At 44.1% G+C, this 21,295-nt stretch overlaps 1 protein-coding gene across 6 annotated transcripts; it reads left to right on the top strand.

Annotated features, from left to right (window-relative positions):
• Positions 1–4,095: 4,095 nt before the first annotated feature.
• Positions 4,096–18,818, top strand: LOC311578847 (uncharacterized protein). Of its 6 annotated transcripts, none has more exons than XM_084748923.1 (2): positions 4,096–4,493; positions 11,366–12,288. In XM_084748923.1, the coding sequence occupies exons 1-2, from the start codon at positions 4,139–4,141 to the stop codon at positions 11,863–11,865; spliced, it is 855 nt and encodes a 284-aa protein (XP_084605049.1). In that variant the 5' UTR covers positions 4,096–4,138; the 3' UTR covers positions 11,866–12,288. The 6 variants fall into 6 exon arrangements, with proteins under 6 accessions (XP_084605049.1, XP_084605048.1, XP_084605051.1 ...); XM_084748922.1 differs by having other exon boundaries at positions 4,096–4,500; positions 11,406–12,288; XM_084748925.1 differs by having other exon boundaries at positions 4,096–4,558; positions 11,392–12,288.
• Positions 18,819–21,295: the final 2,477 nt, after the last annotated feature.

Genomic DNA, 21,295 nt, shown 5'->3' with positions numbered 1-21,295 from the left:
TTTTTTTTGCTAAAAAGTCACTGCCTGACTTTTTCCCTGGTGGCTTGCTATTTCACAATCGAACTACCTAACACCATGAGTCAGTTTGGTGGGGGTGGGAAGAAAAGCTGGGAAAAGCACCAATGCTTGCATGACTCCATGAATGCAAGAGCATGAAAAACACAATTTGGTGCTTCACCCTTCGTACCAGGCTGCCTGCATCTTTGGGATCCAGATGCTGCAAGCCAGTACCACTTCCGGCTCCATGTGGAACAAGGCTTCACTGTGCGAACAAACTGCATGGACACACGCCAAGATGAAACTCAATGGTTTGTGTGCTAACCTCACATATTGGCTTAAAAGGAATACAGCAGGCATAGCCCATTTAATCAGATTAAAAATGTATTTGAAATAGGGGAGGGTTTTATCCGTGACTCGCCTTTACTTTTGATAGAAAGTTTTCAAATCCAAATACAGTCAGAGGATGAAAACGTCACCTAGTGGAGGGAGGAGATGCTGTCAGAAAAACACAGGAGCAAAACGTGGTCTGTTGTAAACTGTGGCCAACAGCAGGCTGCGTGCCCACATGGGAAAGTCCCACAGGGCTCCTGGGGAGTGTTTCTGTGTCCCTTAGACATGTGGAGTGTGTTGCCGTTGGTCCTCTCTGATTCCAGTCTCTTCATACATTTACTGAATGTTTCCAGCACCCAGCTCGTCCTAAGTGATGAGGCAACCACAGGAGCCGGCGTACAGGAGACTCAGCTCTTGAGTCTACCTCATGGCGGAGTTTCTCAATAAAGTGCCTGATGTGTTCCCTTTCCAGTGTTTGTCCAGGGCCTGGAGACATGGTTCAGTGGTTAGGAGCATGGGCTGCTCTTCCAGATTCCCAGCACCCACATGGTGGCTCACAACGGACTGTAGCTCCAGTTGCAGGGAATCCAACATCTTCTTCTGGCCTCCGTGGGCACTAGGTACACACATAGTTCACGGACATAAGGGCTGCCAGAAGACCCATGTACACATCATAACAAAACAAATAAAACATAAAGCCTTTGTCCTCTGCAGTTTGTACATAATATTTTTGCTTGTAATTCTGTTCATGGGGATGAAATTAAACTTTAGGGTTCTACTTTAGATAAAAATGGGAAATGTTCCCTCCAAAACAATATTTTTACTAATGTCGTGTCCCTACCTCTCCATTCTATGAGATCCTGAAATCTCATAGCTTGGAGAGGAAGCCGGAAGTGCAGGCCACGGACAAGGGACAAAATGGAGATAAACCCTCGGCGGATTTGCTTAGCATAAAAACTAAATGGGCTGAACTTAACCCAAAAGGCATTGCAGGAAACAAAGTGAGATGCACCATTATGCTGATGGTGATAAAAAATATATAAGAATAGATAAAAACCTCACAGCTGAAACGCTAGGATGGTGATTCTCAGCCTGTGGGTCATGACCCCATTGTGAGTTAAATGACGTTTTTACAGTCATCACTGAAGAGAGTTAGAAAACACAACTATTTGCATTACAGTTCAAAACAGTAGCAAAATTACAGTTATGAAGCAACAGCAAAGATAATTTTGTGTGATTGGGGGAACATGAAGACATGAGGAATAGTATCAAAGGGTCACAGCATTAGGAAGGTTGAGAACCACAGCTCTAGGCAATGCAAGGTCAGAATAAAGGTCAATATACTGTGCATCTAAAGATAGAACACAAAGGAAGGTTGAATGGATTTAAAATAACTAAATAATCTGTAAGGCAGAGCTTATACTCATTGTTCGCAAATATAGAGTATCATTTTTATAACAAAAACCTGGAATAACCCAAATATTTCTGAGCAAAAGACTAGCCAAATAGACTATATTGTATACACAAAATTGGGTCCTGTATAGCCGAAATGCAGTGAGAAAAATCTGGAGCCACTACTGTAGAACACACAGTAAGATGCCACTGCTGTGGTGCAGAGTGAACCAAAGCAATCTGCAACCAAGTGTGCCCAGAATAAGACCAGTTATCAAACAGAGCCGGCAGTAAATGTGAACTTACAACAAGACAATCATGTGAAGACACCCTTCAATTAAAAAAAAAGATAAATATTTTAGTTGGTAAATATGCCAATTAGTCTGAATTAACCACTAACCAACATACACAGGAACCAAGAAATTGCACTGTACCTCATAAATACACACAAATAGCATGAGTCAATCAAAAGCAAGTTCTATTCATAGATGAGAGAAAGAGTGTGTGCAGAGAAGACAGAAACAAGACTTCCTTGGATGTCTCATTTTGCAAAAATTATTTTGCAACCCCAAAATAATTTACATAGTTGTAAAACAATTAAATTTTTGAAGTAATTTTTAGGACTATAAGAAACAAACATGGAATGTGTAATCAGTTTCAAGGGTTTTTTCTTCATACCTGCAAACACAACTTAAGGAAAACCTTTTAAGGAAGAGTGTAAGCTTGGGTCCGTTGTGATGGGAAAGACTCGTGGTGAGGGTATGAAGTTGCTGGTCACATTGCATCTGCAGTCAGGAAGCAGAGAGAGATGAACGATGCTTCTCCCATGCCTTTCTCCCTTTATTCTGTATGGGACCACAAGCTATGGTGCATGTCACCAACATTGAGGCAGGATCCTCATTGCTTTGTTAATGTTTTCTGGACACTCTCTCTGATACACCCAGATGTGAGTTGCCATGGAGATGCTGAAGCCCATCAAGTTGTCAATGAAAACTGATGTCACGCCAAGAATGGTGATGATGTGGTAACGCGTTGTTATAGTTACTCATGTCAAGAGTCTACTGTCTGGGATGAGATGATTGAACACTTTTAGGTTCATCCTTTGGGCTCATATAGGGATATCCCAAGCACAAAGACAAGCAAAAGCAGCAGATGGACCTCCCATAAACTAATAAAATAATGCCAAGGAAAACACCAGGGAAGAAAGGCTGAGTGTGGTGATTGACTTGAAGCAAAAGAACTTTCTGGAAAGAAGCCGAAGCAGGTACATTCTAAGACTAAACAGGACAACCAGAGGCATGGAAATGATTAATGTTTCTGCTTTGTAGACTACTGAAGGCTACAACAACCTTAACTCATTCCTGCATGAGCTATAGCAACTGGGTGCTTTGTGGGTTCTATGAAGAGTAAACTCAGGCCACGGCCACTCACCACTTAACCACACAGCAGAAGCAAGAGATCTGGAGCGTGGCCAGCACTCACTAACAGTGACAGTCTCTGTGATCTCACTTTTTCACTGAAAAGTACCTAGGATGTATATATATATATATATATAATTCTTGATTTGGTCTTGATTTGGTTTTAAGAGATTTAAACTTCTGTCGGAATCTCCTTTGTAACAACATGCCATACATTAGTGTTTCCAGGAGAAAGAGCTGAGTCTACTATGCCCTCATTATCCAAGCAGGATGTCTCGAACCCATAATTATTGAGGGAAGGATGCTTCACACAAGACTTTTTATAGAAAGCAGAGGCCGCCGCCGTACATGCCAGTTGGCTTATCAGAAGATGGATCAAACCTATCCGCATTTCATATATCATACACAGAGGATCCCTAGACTTCTTAAATGAGTCTTTGGCATTGAAAAACACTCATATAAAGCTAACCATCCAGTACAATCATTACAGCAAGCTATGAATGCAGTTGTCCCTAATTGTGCACAAGTAACTGCATGGATGGATCTTTCCTCCTGTCTCTTTCTTTGCCAGCATTTTACCAGTCAATAGCCGAGGCTTATACACAGAAAAGGAGACAACATTTTGTGAGCCATTCTCAAAATATTATCAGGTAAGCATAGAGTGACCCATTTTATCATGTGCTACTCCCAGTTTAGAAGGTACACAGGCAGAAATAGAAGCACAAATGTCACTTCACATGCCCTCATTCAATGAATCATGACACTACAGAAGGAGAAAATGATGCCTTGTCTACATGTTGGAATATTGAACCTTGCAAACATAATTATGTCTTAATAACTCCAATTAATGTCCTGGAAAGAAAAACAAGGAAAGGAGCTTTGCTCACAGTGACACCAGTTGCTGAGCAGAGTATAAAAGAGAACACCAACCAGGAGACCTTCAATTTCTCAAAACCCACTCACTTGTAAACCCACTCAGAACCTCCACCTCCGACACCATGGTCAGCTCCTGTTGTGGCTCTGTCTGCTCTGAGGAGAGCTGTGGCCAAGGCTGCTGCCAGCCCACCTGCTGCAGGACCACCTGCTGCAGGCCCAGCTGCTGTGTGTCCAGCTGCTGCAGGCCTCAGTGCTGCCAGTCTGTGTGCTGCCAGCCCACCTGCTGCCACCCCACCTGCTGCAGGCCAAGCTGCTGTGTGTCCAGCTGCTGCAGACCCACCTGCTGCAGGCCCCAGTGCTGCCAGTCTGTGTGCTGCCAGCCCACCTGCTGCCGCCCCACCTGCTGTATCTCCCGCTGCTGTCAGCCCTCTTGTGGTGGTTCTAGCTGCTGTGGCTCCAGCTGCTGCCAGCCCACCTGTTGCCGCCCCTGCTGCCGCCCCTGCTGCCGCCCCTGCTGCTGTTTGAGACCAGTCTGTGGTCAGGTTGGCTGCCAAACCACTTGCTACCGCCCCACCTGTGTCATCTCCACCTGCCCCCGCCCCATGTGCTGTGCCACCCCCTGCTGCTGAGCCTTCATCCCTTGATCCAGCATCTGTTTCACCTCTGCCCTCACAGCTAACCACAAGGACATACAGAATGGGTTCAATATTCGTTTGTTGAGTTACATCTTTGTATTTTATTGGCCCAACAAAAGCTATTTTGGTTTCAATTCAAACCTCCTTATGTGGGCCTTTCCTTCCCATCAAAGGGTGAATTTGCCTGTACTGTGCCAGCTGTTGGACGGAATGCTCACCACATTCTTCTTAACTTTTAGGTCCAGGTCCCAAAGCTCGATGGCTCACAGGTAGATTTCAATATTTCAATGCAGATGTAATTTGGTCATTCCTACTCCTCCTGCTGTGTTGTGTCACAATAAACCATTATGCTCACATAGAAAACCCAGTGTGATTGTGTCAGTCTCTAAGATTATTCTCCTTCCTCCGGGAAACCTTGCCTTTTGTCCGTATATAGATATATAGGATGAATGACAAGGTATTTTGGGTGAAAAAAAAAAACTTAACTACATTTGCTTTTTTCTTAACCACTGAGCCATCTCACCAGCCCACTACAAGGGTAGTAGAATTGAGGTAGCTGAGGGGCAAGTGGCTTTAAAAATTCAACGGAAGCTAAGAGTGACAAATGTGGAATCAGAGAATGACAGAGAGAGAGAGAGAGAGAGAGAGAGAGAGAGAGAGAGGCAGAGAGAGAGAAAGAGAGAGAGAGACAGAGAGAGAGAGAGAGAGAGAGAGAGAGAGAGAGAGAGAGAGAGAGAGAGAGTGGTTTACATTAGGGTGCAAACTCTCCTTTGCAAACAGTGAAAAGATGAAGCCAAAAAATGATTCTGTGACTTAAAGTAACCAGGCTCCAGGATGCTTCTTCTCCTGGTTTAAACTGTTCTGCCACACCAAGACAGAGTCCCTAAGGAGAAGGGAAGACACCAAGATATGCAATGGTAGCATCCTTGTCATGCAACTAAAGCTCTTAGGTCTCCGAATGTCCCTGAGCTCTCTGGAGCAGAAAAGGCTTTATTGTTGTTGTCGAAGGGCAAGATAACTTTTTGTTTAAAGACGACGTAGGTGCCCAGTCTTGACAGATAACGCAACATCCTTTCCCTCTCCTCTTGGCCTCTTCTCTTGGCCACACACCAAAAGGCCTTGTCTCCTGCCCTACCTAACAGCCAATGTCTTCAAGGCCATGTTCCCTTTCTGTTTGGCTTTTCAGTTGCCTCAGACAAGCAAGCAAGCACATCGCTAGTACTCTGTATTGGCTTTGAGCAGAGGTTCTTTCTTTCTTATGTCCTCCCTTCCTCTATTTTCTCATCTGAAAATGTAAGCAAATATGTGTGAGTTCAATGCTTTCATTCTTATGTATTTGTTTGGTGTGTTGGGGGATATGTGGTCTGCCTGTATGTCTGTGTACCACAAGTGTTCCTGGCGCCATCAGGTCTGCTGGAACTGGAGTTTCTGGTGATGGTTGTGAGGTACCATGTGGGTGCTAAGGATCAAACCCAGGTCCTCTGGAAGAGCAGCAAGTGCTTGTAGCCTCTGAGCCATCTCCCCAGCCCACGTGTGTTTCTATATTTGCATCTGGGCTGTTAAGAAATGCTATAGAGTGTGATGCTCACTTACTACACTTGCTTTACCATTACTTAACAACATACTACCTCACAGTAGCACAGAGAGGGGCACCCTATTCACTTTTAGGCCTGTGTAGTCTATATTATAGACAAATGCCAGCATTTCTTCCCTAGCATACTATTAACGGATGCCAAGGCTGTGTCCACTTGTCTTGTTATTTTATCTCCCACTATGAATAGAACTGGTAAAAATAATCTTGTAAAAATTACCATCATATTTTTCTGGATTATATATGGAGATAGTTTATAGATTTGGGATAGCTAAGCCTAAGAATGATGATGTTATTCACTGGCAAATCTTCACAAGAAAATCATGAACATGCTTATTTCTATATTGTCAGGTTTTGAGTTTTGAACCACCTAACGATGAAAAGTTGCATCTCTTACTATTTTATTTCTTTTATTATGCATGAAGGGGAGTATGGTGTACCCCACTTCCTGTTATTCTGCCACCTCCAAATATTTGCAAGGTCTTGATGTTGTTCACACTTTTCTTCTTCTCGTTTTCATGCAAAATGCATAAGCAGCTGATCTTTTCCTAGTATATTTTTAACTTTAAATAATTGATTCTATTTAATTAGAATTAATTCCTCCACCTCAGAAATCAGTGAGTTTTGTTTAGTTACTGGCTCGCTCACTCTGTCTCTCTCTCTCCCTGTCTCTCTCTCTGTCTCTCTCTCTCTCTGTCTTTGTCTCTCTCTCTCTCTCTCTCTCTCTCTCTCTCTCTCTCTCTCTCTCTCTCTCTCCCCTTATTTAATTTTTTTCATTCAAAATAGTTTGAAGTTTTCCTCTCTTTTTGCTCCTCACAGATCCTCCTCATTTCCCTTTCCACTTTGGGTCCTCCCTCTCTTTAAAGAAGAAAAAAATGCTCCCATGGTCAGGGTTAGCAGACCACACCCAAGACAGCCTCTGCCTGGTGCCACATGGCACAGGAGGGCATAGCACTCCTAAGGTGACCCAAGACACCCAGAGGCCTGGAAAGGCACTAAGATAAGAGAGTAAGTTGTGGAGAGATGGAAGATAAAGAGAACCAGAAGGATGTGCACACAATGAAGAGAGGAGGAACTGGAGACTTGAGGGTAGAAACAGCCTGATGTAGTAGCCAGTGATGCTACTTAAGGCTATGTCTGGGTCCATGGCTCTGCAGCAGCCAAGGTCTGTTACCGTAGGGGGATGTTACCACCAAAGGCCATGCAGACGACCCTGCTCTGGGCTGATGCCTAGGCAGGCCCATGTTGATATTTGAGGTCTGTGCAGAACTGTCCCTATCTGTTTCCTGGGCATCATGGTAGAGCTAGCCCCAAGGTCATGACATAGGGAGAACTGGCCTTGCCCCTCACCTGCTGTAACATTCAGGAGAGCATGTCCTGCACTTTGCCTGAGCAGCACAGTAGAGCTGGCACTAGGCATGGGGGTTTCAAGTGAGCCGGCCTGAATGTGTGAGCACAGAAGAGCCATCCCTGCCTTTTGTCTGCTGTACAGAAGTGTGGATGATGGAGAAATGCCCTCCACCCCTCCCTCATCCCTTGCCACCAATAGCAGGTGGGCCCCGGGGATGGTGAGAATGGGAGAACTGGCCCTGTCCCTCACCAGCTGCAACACAGGGCAGCAGGGTAGAATTGGCCCTGCTTGCAGAGCTTGCAGGGTGAGCCTCCCCCAAGAGTGAGAGAGCAGGTGAGACAGTGGGCTGAGCAGCTCAGGTACCTCTCAGGCCTAGATCCAGGGCTCTGAGTTGCCCCACATGAACATCTACCCTATTGAAGAACTGCTGGGGTGCGCAAAGGAGCCGATCCTACAGATCCCAAACTACAGGATCTCCACGACACAGGGCAATAGCACGATATCCAAGAGGAGACCCAGTAAGTTTCAGTATTGATAGAACAGCAGAAGCCAGAGGCCTCATACCAGAGCAACAAGTCATTGCAGTGAACATTTGTAAAGACAGAAGCATGAACAAAGAGGTAAACTGTGGAACATATTGTGACACACTACGGTTTCCGCTCGAGAATTTTTCTTCTTTGTTGGGAGCACTTGCGAAGGCGGAGGGTGGGTACGAGGGGAGAGCGGGATGAGTGGGATTGGGGTGCATCATGTCAAAGTCACAAAGAGGCAATAAAAAGTTGAAGAAAAGAAAAAGAAAGAAAAGAAAAAAGGCTAGGACCCCCATCTCGCCCAGGATCTACCAGTGGTCAATAGCTCAGCAGGAATGATCAGAGCCCATGACTGACTGCTGAAAGGAGGGGCAGTCCTGTGCAAGATCAGAACGGATAAAAACCACTGCTGGGGGGGGGGGCGTCTGTATTGGCAAAGGCTGTGCCTTGTGTAGAGGATGAAGGTCAATAGCCTCCTCTCTGTCTTCCTGATCTTACATTCTAGTTCCCTCTTTGGCGGTGTTCCCTGAGCCTTAGAGGGTGTGGTGTAAGAATCACACTTAAGGCTGAGCACCGAGCTGTCACCAATCCTCAGCTGTACCTCTCTGCCTGTGTTGCTATTGGCTACAAGAGAAGTTTCTCCGCTTAAGCAATTGTCTACAGGTATGCTTACACACACCGAGGCAACAGTTTGTGTCTACATCAATTTAGCTAAACAATATTGTACTTATCCCCTCTGTCTGTCTGTCTGTCTGTCTCTCTGTCTGTCTGTCTGTCTGCCTGCCTATCTCTGTCTCTGTCTTTCCCTCTGTCTCACCGTCTCTGTCTCCATCTCTGTCTCTCTCCTTTTCTCTGTCTCTCTCGCTGTGTGTGTGTGTGTGTGTGTGTGTGTGTGTGTGTGTGTGTGGCTTTTTTCCTTGCCATTTCTGTTTTTATCTTGTTTTTGATGGCTTAGTATGCAGTATTTTTAAAACTTTTTATTGGCTTTGCTCTTTGACAATGTGATAGATGTATAATACGTATTACTGATTGCTAGTGTACATTTTTCATGCCAAAACTATCGGGAAAGGGTTTGACTGTGAAAGTGTGTGAGTTCACGTGTAGGAGATAGGAGGGCGTTAAACTGAGACTCTTCCCCATCTCCGTTGGCTTTGTAAACAGTTCCAGCCAACTTCACTGAAGTACCTAGTGCCTCGAGGCTTTCCTCTCTGCATTTCTTCCCACAGCCCTACTCAGGCACTCACCTCTCGCCCCCGTGTTACAACCACCACCTCAGCGTTCCCCCTGCTTCCTGTCATCCTCACACTCCCAAATGTTTGCAAGGCCTGCATGGTGCTCCCGCTTTTTCTCCCCGCTGAGCGATGGCACAACATTCAGTATAAAAGTCAAGTAAGGCCTTAGGTTTTTCTCCGTCGCACTCACTGAGTATTGTCTTCCTCTGCAGTCTCCACCCAGGGTTGGGCAGGCTAGGGAAGCCCATCAAAGTCTGAAGCATAGGGCCATCCAAGCTCATGTTCATCATCTGACTGGTCCTCCCTCCCTTCTCCACTCAACTAGGTTATCTCTGTCAATGGCAACCGCCTTTGCATTTAATCAGTCCCCGCACTCACTCCAGTGGCCTCTCACCCGTGACTGGCACCACACTAACAATGCGAGCAATCGAGACTTTTCCTTGAGACTGAGACCTTTTAGGCTTTACCTTGGAAAAGGGGATTGAAAACCAAACAGTTCTGATATGACGTGATGCTCTAGGACAGAGGCAATAGGGAAAGGAAGGGCCATGGAGCGTAGTAAACGCAAAAAAAAAAAAAAAAAAAAAAAAAAAGGATTAGAAGTGAGCTGGGTGAGAGCTTGCTAATTTGACGAAGAAGAAAACAATCTAGGAAAAGGAAGTGACAGCGGATTGTCATTCTTCATATGCCATGAGAGACTGCCTGTGACTCTTCAGTCCCTTTGGGGCCTCGGTTACCTCATGTGTAAGGAATTAACAAGAATTGCACCCGCCTTACAGAGCCCTTGAGAAATGTAAATAAGGTAACAATTACACAGCACTCCAGAAACTCCTGGCACACTGTAGCTGTTCAGCATTTTTAACTGTCAGTGTTATCTCTCCTTCCAATGGGAGTGCACAGATTTAAATACGTAATTGTTACTTTATTGACTAAGTCTAACAACCCTGGGAATACCAGACCAGCCCTTTCTGATGTTTATAGCCTGTTCCCTTAACCATTTGTAGAATGCAGATGAAAGTTTAAGTCTTTATTTCTATCTTATCTCAAGCAAAACTGTCTCCAGTATACATTATTGAGGAAAAATAGCTCACAATATAGAAAGGACATAGCTTTTAAAATTATGTTTGATTTATTCTTTGGGAATTTCATGCAGGTAGACAATGTATTAAGATTATTGTTTGCACATACTCATTGGGTGTGCCGACTTACCAAAAGGTTGATCAAAATGTGCCTTTAAGTCACTCTACTGTGAAGAACAGGACACTAATAATTTAATAATGTTTAAGGCCCCATCATGCCAACATGCTTTTGCTGTTCAAAAGTAATTATCACTGCAAAATTGTTTTACCTTTGAGAGATTAAATAAGACAAGTCTGCTAGGACCATCACTAAGCTTGCTCAAACCAGACCCACCATTTGAGAAATTCAATATTCTTTTTGTGTGTGTGTGTGTGTGTGTGTGTGTGTGTGTGTGTGTGTGTGAGTTACCTTCCTCCCACTGCCAAAATACCAAGATTTCATTCTGTTGTCCCACCAGTGTCCCATAAGACTTGCTTCTATCCTATTGCTGCTAGAGATATAGTCACCATAAAGTCCATTCTGAACATATGACCCCAGGATAAGGCCAGAAATAAAGAATTAACACTCAACCCAAGGGGACAAATCATGAACTGTGTGTACTTTTGGGGAATTTATCAAAGGGAGAAAATGAAAGCTGATTCCCTTGGCTTTGCCAAATTAGATAGCTCAAAATAAAGCAGGAAAAGGAAGAAGTGCCTTTTCTCTATATAAATAAACATAACTAATTAACTAACGCTAATTGATCTTCTGTAGTATAAACAAGAGTCATGTGGTTAGCCCCTAGCAGGGTATAAAAAGCAAGAGACAGTAAAGGAAGAAACCAGACTAGGAACTCTCAACCTCTTGTAAGCCAACCCCAAACCTCCACCTCCAACACCATGGTCAGCTCCTGTTGTGGCTCTGTCAGCTCTGAGGAGGGCTGTGGCCAAGGCTGTTGCCAGCCTAGCTGCTGCCAGCCCACCTGCTGCAGGACCACCTGCTGCCAGCCCAGCTGCTGCCAGACCACCTGCTGCAGGACCACCTGCTGTAGGCCCAGCTGCTGTGTGTCCAGCTGCTGCAGACCCAGCTGCTGCAGGCCCCAGTGCTGCCAGTCTGTGTGCTGCCAGCCCACCTGCTGCCGCCCCACCTGCTGCAGGCCAAGCTGCTGTGTGTCCAGCTGCTGCAGACCCCAGTGCTGTCAGTCTGTGTGCTGCCAGCCCACCTGCTGCCGCCCCAGTTGCTGTATTTCCAGTTGCTGCCAACCCTCTTGCGGTGGTTCCAGCTGCTGTGGCTCCAGCTGCTGCCGCCCCTGCTGTCGCCCCTGCTGCCGCCCCTGCTGCTGCCTGCGTCCAGTCTGTGGTCAGGTCGGCTGCCACACTACTTGCTACCGCCCCACCTGTGTCATCTCCACCTGCCCCCGCCCCATGTGCTGTGCCACCCCCTGCTGCTAAATTTTCTCTTTGAATACACCATTTTTCTCCTCAGTCTCTGCAGATGAAGTCTGTCCTTCTAGAAAAAGGTGTAATGTTCTAGGAACTTGATTTCCAGAGTCCCAGAAGTCAGTCCCATTTGCATTTGTTCTGTGTGCACATTCTGACTTCTGTCCAAAGTTCTTCCTCTTAGAATGAATTTATCAAAAACTTCCCAATACCTTAGCAAGTCTCCCTCAACATGTCTCACCTTGTATTTTTTATCTATTATTCATGCTGGAGGAATTTAAATTATCCCTGGCATTTGTAGACATGCACACATTTTTAACCCTTCTGAATAAAAATCCAATAAAGTGTCTTTTATAGCCTTTGCAAAGGTTTTCATGCTTTGCTATTTCTGTGTAACAAAAATAAATATCCAACACATGGATGCTGAAAATTGAATGTGGTCGTTACTTTCTTTTTTAAGCTATGTAAACAGGTAAATAAAAAGGGGACAAACAAAGTGGTTGAGTAGATAAAAAGGCATTTAATTAGTAAACTTGAAAATCAGAGTTCCAAACCTGCTATCCACATGGTAAGAGGAGACTGACTTCCACAGGTTGTTCTCTGACTACATGTATGGTATGGCAACTGTGAACACACATATATGCACTTACATACATGCATGCATATGTGTGTACATACATACATACATACACATATGTACAGAGAGAGAGGGGAACAGCAACCCATCTACAAAATCTCCGGCTCAAAATTCACCCTGCCTACAAGATATGGAAAGTAGTTTTTAACTTTATTAGGAGACACAATCTAACTGCAAATTCCCTGATCCTCTGACTCCTAAAAATCTTTCCATCCTCTCTTCCACAGCGTTCCCTGAGCCTTGGGTATGGGAGAGTTTTTATAGCTGTAACGATTGAGACTGGGCTCCACAACTCTGAATAGTGATTGATTGTGGTTTTCTGTAGTAGACTCAACAGATTATATCTGGGAATATATGCGTGAGGTAACAACTGATGAAAAAAAGGGGCCATGGATTTGAAGAGTAGGGAGGGGTGTATGGAAGGATTTGGAAGGAGAAATGGCATAATGAATATACAATCCCCAAACTGAACTAACCAGCTAACTGAAGATAAACACACACACACACACACACACACACACACACACACACACACACACTTACCCAGGAAGCATATGCAAAGGTTTCAAAGTCTCTCTCTCTCTCTCTCTCTCTCTCTCCCTCTCTCTCTCTCTCTCTCTCTCTCCCCCTCTGTCTCTCTCCCTCCCTCCCTCCCTCTCTCTCCTAGAGGACTTGTCTAGTTACAATGTCCTCTTCAGTCTCTATGACCCCTGCTACTAGGAGTCCCTGCCAGCATTCCTACCCTGACTTAGGTCTCTAGCTTCTCACAGAGATGCCCCCCCAACACACACACACACACACAATTTCTCTTTTCGCTACAGGCCTTTTGTCCTCCTCTCCCAAGCCCTGCCAAGGTCTGATCTCCACCTTCATATCTCTCTGTGTTTCCTCTCCTACTTTTTTCCCTCTCTTCAACTATGACCTCTGTCTATTCTATTTCCCCTTCTGAGTAAGATACAAGCATCCCTCCTTGGATCCTGTTTGTTACGTATCTTCTTTGGGTCTGTGTGTTGTAGTATGTTTATCCTGTACCAGGCTGCAGGGGAAGAGGACATGCTCAGCCCTGATATGACTTGATGAGCTGGGATAAATGGGAAGAGGGAGTTCCCCTTTTCTGAGGAATAGGGGAGGTAGGTGGGGGACAGGAAGGGAGGTGGGACTTGGAGGTGAGGAAAGATGGGGCTACTACCAGGATATAAAGGGAATTAATAAATAAATTCATTTTAAAAACTACACCCATAAATCTCATGAAGATGACTTCCTAAATGTGAATTGTGTTTTGACTACACTTAAAAAGCAGACAACATACGTCAGTCAAACTTCTGACAGAAGTGAAATGGCATCAATCATTGCCTAGCTTTCTCTAGAAAGTCTCTTTTGTCTCAGGCAAATTAATCACTTTGTGGTTGTTATGGAAAATTAAAATAAAAATGATGGCACCGTCAAGAATATATACCAGGGGAAATTATTTGGGAAGACCGAACACAATTCACACCACTTTAAGATTCTTTGGGGAAGAATAAAAACAGCCAAGAAAATGCCTTAGCAAAATCTTTACGTATACATTACACTCCAGAGTCAAGTAAGGTGAACCTTTTTTCCACATGCATGCTTCATGGGGGCAGACTGTCAACAGGGCATTCATACTCCTGTATGGAGAGACCACTTCTGAGGCAGGCAGGTGCTGCTGCAGATGAGGGCTGGCTGAAGCCCATTACTATTGCTGGAGGTGGTGGCTTTTTCCCCAAGGCTGTGTCTTTCCAGGATGGCATGATAGGAAGTCACACTCTCTTCCTCCATTTGGAGATGTTGCAAACATGTCATTCCATGTTCTTAACTTCCCAGAAGACCGACTAAGCCTGCCCATGAGGTAGCCTTTCAGTTTGTTGGTTTTTTCCCCCAGCCTCCAAATCCCACTCTCTTCCCTTCCCTTATGTGAGAGTTGATCCCCAGAGCTTCTCTCTGTGAGCCTCCAACACACTGATCTCTGTCTCAGCACATGCTTCCTGGAGAGTTCCACCTGTTCCCAAAACCCATTCATGGTAGATGACTTGAGAGCTGGAACCATCATTAAAAGGAGTGTTCATCCAGGTGGTGGTAGTGCACGCTTTTATTCCCAGCACTTGGGAGACAGGGGCAGGCGGATCTCTGTGAGTTTGAGGTCAGGTTGGTCTACAGAGAGAGAGTTCAGGACAGTCAAGGATACACAAAGAAACCCTGTCTTGAAAAAAAATAAAGAAAAAAGGAATGTTCAATCTTTCGATGCCTAGAAGAAATAAGAATATAAACACAATGGTAGAAACATGTTGCACACACCTCGAGGAAGAAAATTGTAAAGTTTATATAAATATTTATTCCTTTCTAGTAAATTCTCTTCTCTCCACTCCCACTCTCTCTCTCTCTCTCACACACACACACAGTCTTTAAAATTTAAAACAGCTAAAGAGTCTGTGGCCAAAACTAAATTCCCCTTTGTGAGTCATTGCTAATCTCATCCAAGATCCATCGGCATGCATTACAGCCTTATTAAAGACATTTGTAAACATGGTGAATAAACATCATTCCCTCACATGCCTAGCTTTTGCACATTAATACATTATTACAATGCCATTAATACAAATACTTTGGATTTTTTTTCTTCTCTTCTGACCATTTTCCCCAATTCCTCTCTCATACCTCGTGGGATGGAGTCTTTGTCCAGTGTTCTGTAGTGTGTAAAATTCAAGCAAATTGATAGTTTTCCTAGCACTAAGAATAAGACTGTGAAGTCTAGGAGCAAAGGAGAATATGTGTAATGTTTTAATAAGTGTCTTCTTCTTGCCTCCCCTCCTCTCTGTGGCCATAGACGTGTGAGTTGAACACGGTGTTAGTGGACATCTGCCAACAAGTCTCTCTCTGCAAATTCAGTCTTCTGCAGCTTTCTACAAATCTTTCATCTGGCAACACACCACTCTAAATGCCTCATAAATAATATGACTATTTGACTAAATAGCAGATTAGATAAATGTAATTTTTTCCTCAAAGAAGACAGTGAGTGATTCACTTTTAAACTGTTTTCTGTTTTTCCCCACTATGTACAATGGCCTGCTCCGACACTTGTGTCCACTCCACAAACCACTATCACAAAGTAGAATGTGCCAAGCCAGAAGCATGATGCAGGGAGCTGTGACATATGAAGAGGGTCCTTTATCAGGACAGACAGCAGGCAGGAGGAAACATCACCACAGAGTCCTGTTGGACGTAGCATGCCGAGAAGATGAAACATGTCCAGCAAAGGCTTGCAAGCTTCACTCTTCGCACTTCCTCTGTTACTCAGAGGCAGGTTTGACTCACTTTGTGTTTCCTCTTGGGCATATAATTTGGTTTTAGTCTCTCTGTGTTCTTTTAAGCCCTTCCATCAAAAGAAGAATGAATGGCCAAGTGACATGGTGCATGCCTGTGATCCCAGCACTCGGGAGGCAGAGGCAGGCGGATCTCTGTGAGTTTGAGGCCAGCCTGGTCTACAAAGTCCAGGACAGCCAAGACTACACAGATAAACTCTATCTCAAAAAGAAGATGAAGAAGAAGAAGAACAAGAACAAGAAGAAGAAATGAATGGAACCTCATAGAACTGCATTAAAAACAAAACAACGACGATACAACCTACATAATGTCTGCCCCATAGTGACATGTCACAAACTGCACCCTCCACACACACAACCCACACAGTGTCTGATACACAACAACATTTTACAGACTATACCCCCCACCAAGTGTGTGTGCAACACATCCATGCACTCCATATTTTGATTTTGATTGTTTCATTAAAGTCATTGGGAATCTTTATTTTGTGCCAGATGACTCCCTCTGCCTGTGTCTTTTTGGGGGAGGTCTTTATTTTATTTCATTTTTTATTTCTTTAGTCCTTTATTTGATTTTTTTCTTTTTTTATTAATTTATTCTTGTTACATCTCAATGGTTATCCCATCCCTTGTATCCTCCCATTCTTCCCTCCCTCCCATTTTCCCCTTATTCCCCTCCCCTATGACTGTCCCTGAGGGGGACTACCTCCCCCTGTATATGCTCATAGGGTATCAAGTCTCTTCTTGGTAACCTGCTGTCCTTCCTCTGAGTGCCACCAGGCCTCCCCCTCCAGGGGACATGGTCAAGGTGAGTCTGCCTGTGTCTTTTCTAACCACTTAAAGAAAGGAGGGAGAAGTTGCCCATTCTGTGCCTAGAACAGACAGAAGAAACTCTTCCTTATATATTGCCAAAGTTAAAACTCAAAATATTTATGTTTTGCTGCCAAGCTGAATGACCTGAGTTCCATCCCTGGGATCTACATGGTAGATACACCCACACGCAAGCACTCTATAACTAAACAAATAAATAGGTAGGTAGGTAGATAGATGATAGATAGATAAATAGATAGAGAGAGATAATTGATAGATGGTAGATAGGTGATAAATAGATAGATAATTGATTGATAGATGATAGATAAATAGATAGATGATAGATAAATAGATAGATATATAGCTAGGTAAATAATTGATAGATGGTAGATAGATAATTGATGGCTAGATAGATGATTGATAGATAGATAGATAGATGTGATTAAATGCTAATAAAGTATAGTACCTTCTCTGTAAATTTTTGAATGCCTTAGTGACTGTCTACTGTGCAGTTTCATAATTAAAAGATAAATAAAAATGTCCCCACTCTTAATCGTTCTCTGGGAACACACATACACACACCCTGAGTTTCTATTATTTCTAAGTGGTTGAAGCACTGCCAGGCTCTTCGGTTTGGATTGAGATCTGACAACTTAGGACTTTCCCAGGTCTGACCATCTCCCTGATCCTCTAATGGACACACACACAACCACCATCATCCCAGAAGACACGGGACAGCCCCCCTTGGAACTCTTTCTAATTCCTTTACTGAATCTCAGTGGGATAGAACATTCCTTGACAGCAAAAGACAGGCTGGAATTTGTGGTCAAAACATTTCTATAATTTGCAAGGAGCAGTGCACATCTAGGAGGGAGTGTCACATTTAGAAAACAAAATGCCAGAATGTTATTGGTAAAAGGGACAAGGGTGACCCACTATGAAAAATATGTGACCAGTGTTTCAGTTGCAAACATGGGGGCCACCAGGAAAAGAAAATGTCTTGTTTTCTTTCCTTTGGGGTATTTAACTAGAAACATTTCAATTATGTAATTAAATGATTAAGTTTTCCAAGAAGGTAAATACGAACAAGGAAATAATGACGTAGTCATATGAAATGTTCATTTGGGGTATAAAAGGGGCTGTGTGGCAAGGAGACTTCCAAACCCAATACCTTCACTCTCTTGAAAACTCACCCAGAACCTCCACTCTAACACCATGGTCAACTCTTGTTGTGGCTCTGTCTGCTCTGAGGAGGGCTGTGGCCAAGGCTGCTGCCAGCCCAGCTGCTGCCAGACCACCTGCTGCAGGACCACCTGCTGCCGCCCCAGCTGCTGTGTGTCCAGCTGCTGCAGGCCTTCTTGCTGCCGCCCCAGCTGCTGTGTGTCTAGCTGCTGCAGGCCCCAGTGCTGCAGACCCAGCTGCTGTGTGTCCAGCTGCTGCAGACCCAGCTGCTGCAGACCCAGCTGCTGTGTGTCTAGCTGCTGCAGGCCCCAGTGCTGCCAGTCTCTGTGCTGCCAGCCAACTTGCTGCCGCCCAAGCTGCTGCATTTCCAGCTGCTGTCAACCCTCCTGTGGTGGTTCCGGTTGTTGCCGCCCCTGCTGCCGCCCTTGCTGCTGCCTGCGTCCAGTCTGTGGTCAGGTCGGCTGCCAAACCACTTGCTACCGCCCCACCTGTGTCATCTCCACCTGGCCCCGCCCCATGTGCTGTGCCATCCCCTGCTGCTAAGATGCCTGCTCTATGCTCATCTCCCCTCAGCAGATGTATATCATTCTCTCATGTGAACCCTTAAGACCTGTGGAATCTGTTTGACGTCATTTAGCAGGATGGACTGCACAGTTCCAGTGAGCCTGCCATCCTCCCTGGACTCAGTCAGCACATCTGGCTCACTTTACGTTCTCTCTTTTGCTACCATGTATTTCTAATGTTAGTACTAGGTAGAAATTAATCTGTACTTCAGGGTCTAAGAACTTAGCTGAATTATCCAAATTGATTAACTTTGTGACTCTAAACTATTCTTCCTCCATAAATTAGACATTTTCTACAGCCCCTGTCTTAGTATTGGCTTTAGAACTCCAGATCTGGGGGTTTGGGGGATATGCTGTATGTTTCTTTTTGTAAAATGAAATTTTTGTTTTGTTGCTTCTCTTCTTTCTAATAAACTTTCTTGCATATAAGAATTCAGTAGTTCTGGCCTCTGTGTCTTCCAAAACAATTTTACTCAATAATTGAGCACTTAGGTCTGGATGATTCAGAGCAATTACTGCTCTTGCAAAGGGCCTGAGTTTATGCGGAGCAGCATATGACTACTTGCAGTATGGCTCCAGGGAACTGGCTGCTGCCCTCCTTTGGCCTCCATAGGTAACTGCACACACACACACACACACACACACACACACACTTAAAACAAAAAAATCAACCTTTAAAAAATAATTGAGAGGACTGAAGAAACAGCTCAGTTATTGAGAGCATATGCTGCTTTCATAGAGGACCCAAGCTTGATCCCCTCCAAACACACTGGACGGTTCACAACTACTTGCAACTCTAGCTCCAGAGGATCTGATGCCTCTGGCCTCAGTGAACACTTACACTCACATGTATGTACCCACACACAGATACATAACTAAAAATAAAATAAATCATCACATAATGGTTGAAGATTTGCAATTTATATCAAAACACTGGAAATTTAAACCATATCCAAATCATTTTAAAAATAAATGCTATGTGAGAAGTAAGCATGAAAATGGTATGTCTGTGTTTGTGTGCATTTGTCTATATGTGTGGGTCTTAATATTTAAAATTAGCAATTTTTTAACATACATCTTCATTCTTAATTAAAATACTTATGCTCTTGTTATACTATATTTTTTAATCCCATTGGCTCAATTTTGTCGATGAATGTAAAACCAAATTTCTGAGGGGAAAAAAAGTACATACTAATGAAATCAAGGAAATATTCCTTTAAGAATTTTGTGACCCATGTGTGGTAGTAAATGTTTTTAATGCCAGTATTCAGGATAGCTGAGGCAGAAGAATCATAGTAAGTTTAAGGCAACTGGGCTACACAATGAGTATTAGACCAAGCATCACTACATAGCAAGGCCATGCCTCAATTAATTAATTGACCAGTTACTATAAAAATAATGTGCTCGATTTATTTCATTTACTAAAGTAGAATTTCAGAATGTATAACCACAGTTGACTTGTATTACTCATTGAATTTCACTGTGAAGAAATTCACATTTTGTTTTGTTGTGTTTTTATGGACAAATGACTCATCTGGCTAATGTTTCTGAACATGGTCTTTCGGTATCTTCTTGGTATCCCAAGCATTTTCATTCTTAATATATTAACAGGAACACATCCTTCAGTGCTGGGATTCTTACATTTCTACTCTCTTTTTGAGGAGTTTATCTATTAGGTCATAGTAGCCAGGTGTGGTAGTGCACATCTATTCCACCCAGGCCCTATTTTAACTTGAGCTCTTTAAGACACAGAGCTCATCAATGAGTTAGCCCAGTGTGGCGCTTTGAAAATGGTTCCCAGGGCCTCATAAGGAGTGACACTGTTAGGAGGTGTGGCCTTGTTGGAGGAAGTGTGTCACTAGGAATGGGCGTTGACATTTCAGAAGGTCAAGCCAAGCCCAGTGGCTTTCTCTCTTCCTGTTTCCTGCCTGCCCAGATGTAGAACTCTGAGCTCCTTCCCCAGCACCATGTCTGCCTGCGTACCACCATGCTTCCAGCCATGTTGATAATGGACTAGATCCCTGAACCGTAAGCCACTCCCAATTACATGTTTTCTTTTATAAGAGTTACCATGGTCCTGGTGTCTCTTCACAACAGTAGAAACCCTAACTAAGACACGTAGTGATGCACTTTATTCTCATGGTCAATTTATGCTTTAATAGCACCACAGCTGGGGACCAACTCCTAACCCATGAGCCTTTTATGAGTGGCACTCACTCTATTTTACACATGGGTCTTTGAGGGATACACGCCCAAACCATTTGGTACCTGGATGCTTGTCCTTTCATCTCCTCGTGGATTTTCCCAAGCTTCTTTGTGGGTTGCCGCAGTTGTTCCAACAAGAAGGATGACACTTCAACACCTAAGGCTCAGGTCCCATAACTCACCTGCCATCACTTCTGCCATGTGCTTTTGGTCACAGCAAACTGTTAAACAAGAGCAGATGAGATACCTCTAGCCAGCTGGCACTTGTGCTAAGCTGAAGATAGTCCTTCTGGACCTTTCCTTTCTGTCTTGCTTATGAAAGTAACTAACAGCAGCTCTTCGTGTGGGTGAGTTGGATCCTCACTTGTAAGAGCTGTGATCAGAAAACTGTAGCTGTGGTTGCTCATGCAGGAGAGATCGCAGGTATCAAATGCTTTTCACATTGAAGAAAGACGAAATGGGGACAGTGAGAGCCCCAGATTGACTATAGATTTGAGCACCTGAGACCAGCTGCTCATGGGAGGTGGGAACGTCTTGTCAGTTAGAATCTGGACTGCCCCACACACTGAGGATGTGGCACGACACAAAATAACCATGAATAAACATAGAAATTGCACTGTCTTCTCTGCTTCCTTGATCTACGGATGATAGCTTGAGATTTTGTACGAGAAACTCAAGCAAGCCTAAAAGATGAAGGATGTAGC

The sequence above is a fragment of the Acomys minous genome (genome assembly GCF_964271855.1).
Source record: "Acomys minous genome assembly, chromosome: 12".
Classification (NCBI taxonomy): domain Eukaryota; kingdom Metazoa; phylum Chordata; class Mammalia; order Rodentia; family Muridae; genus Acomys; species Acomys minous.
This window is presented reverse-complemented; position numbering and strand designations above follow the sequence as displayed.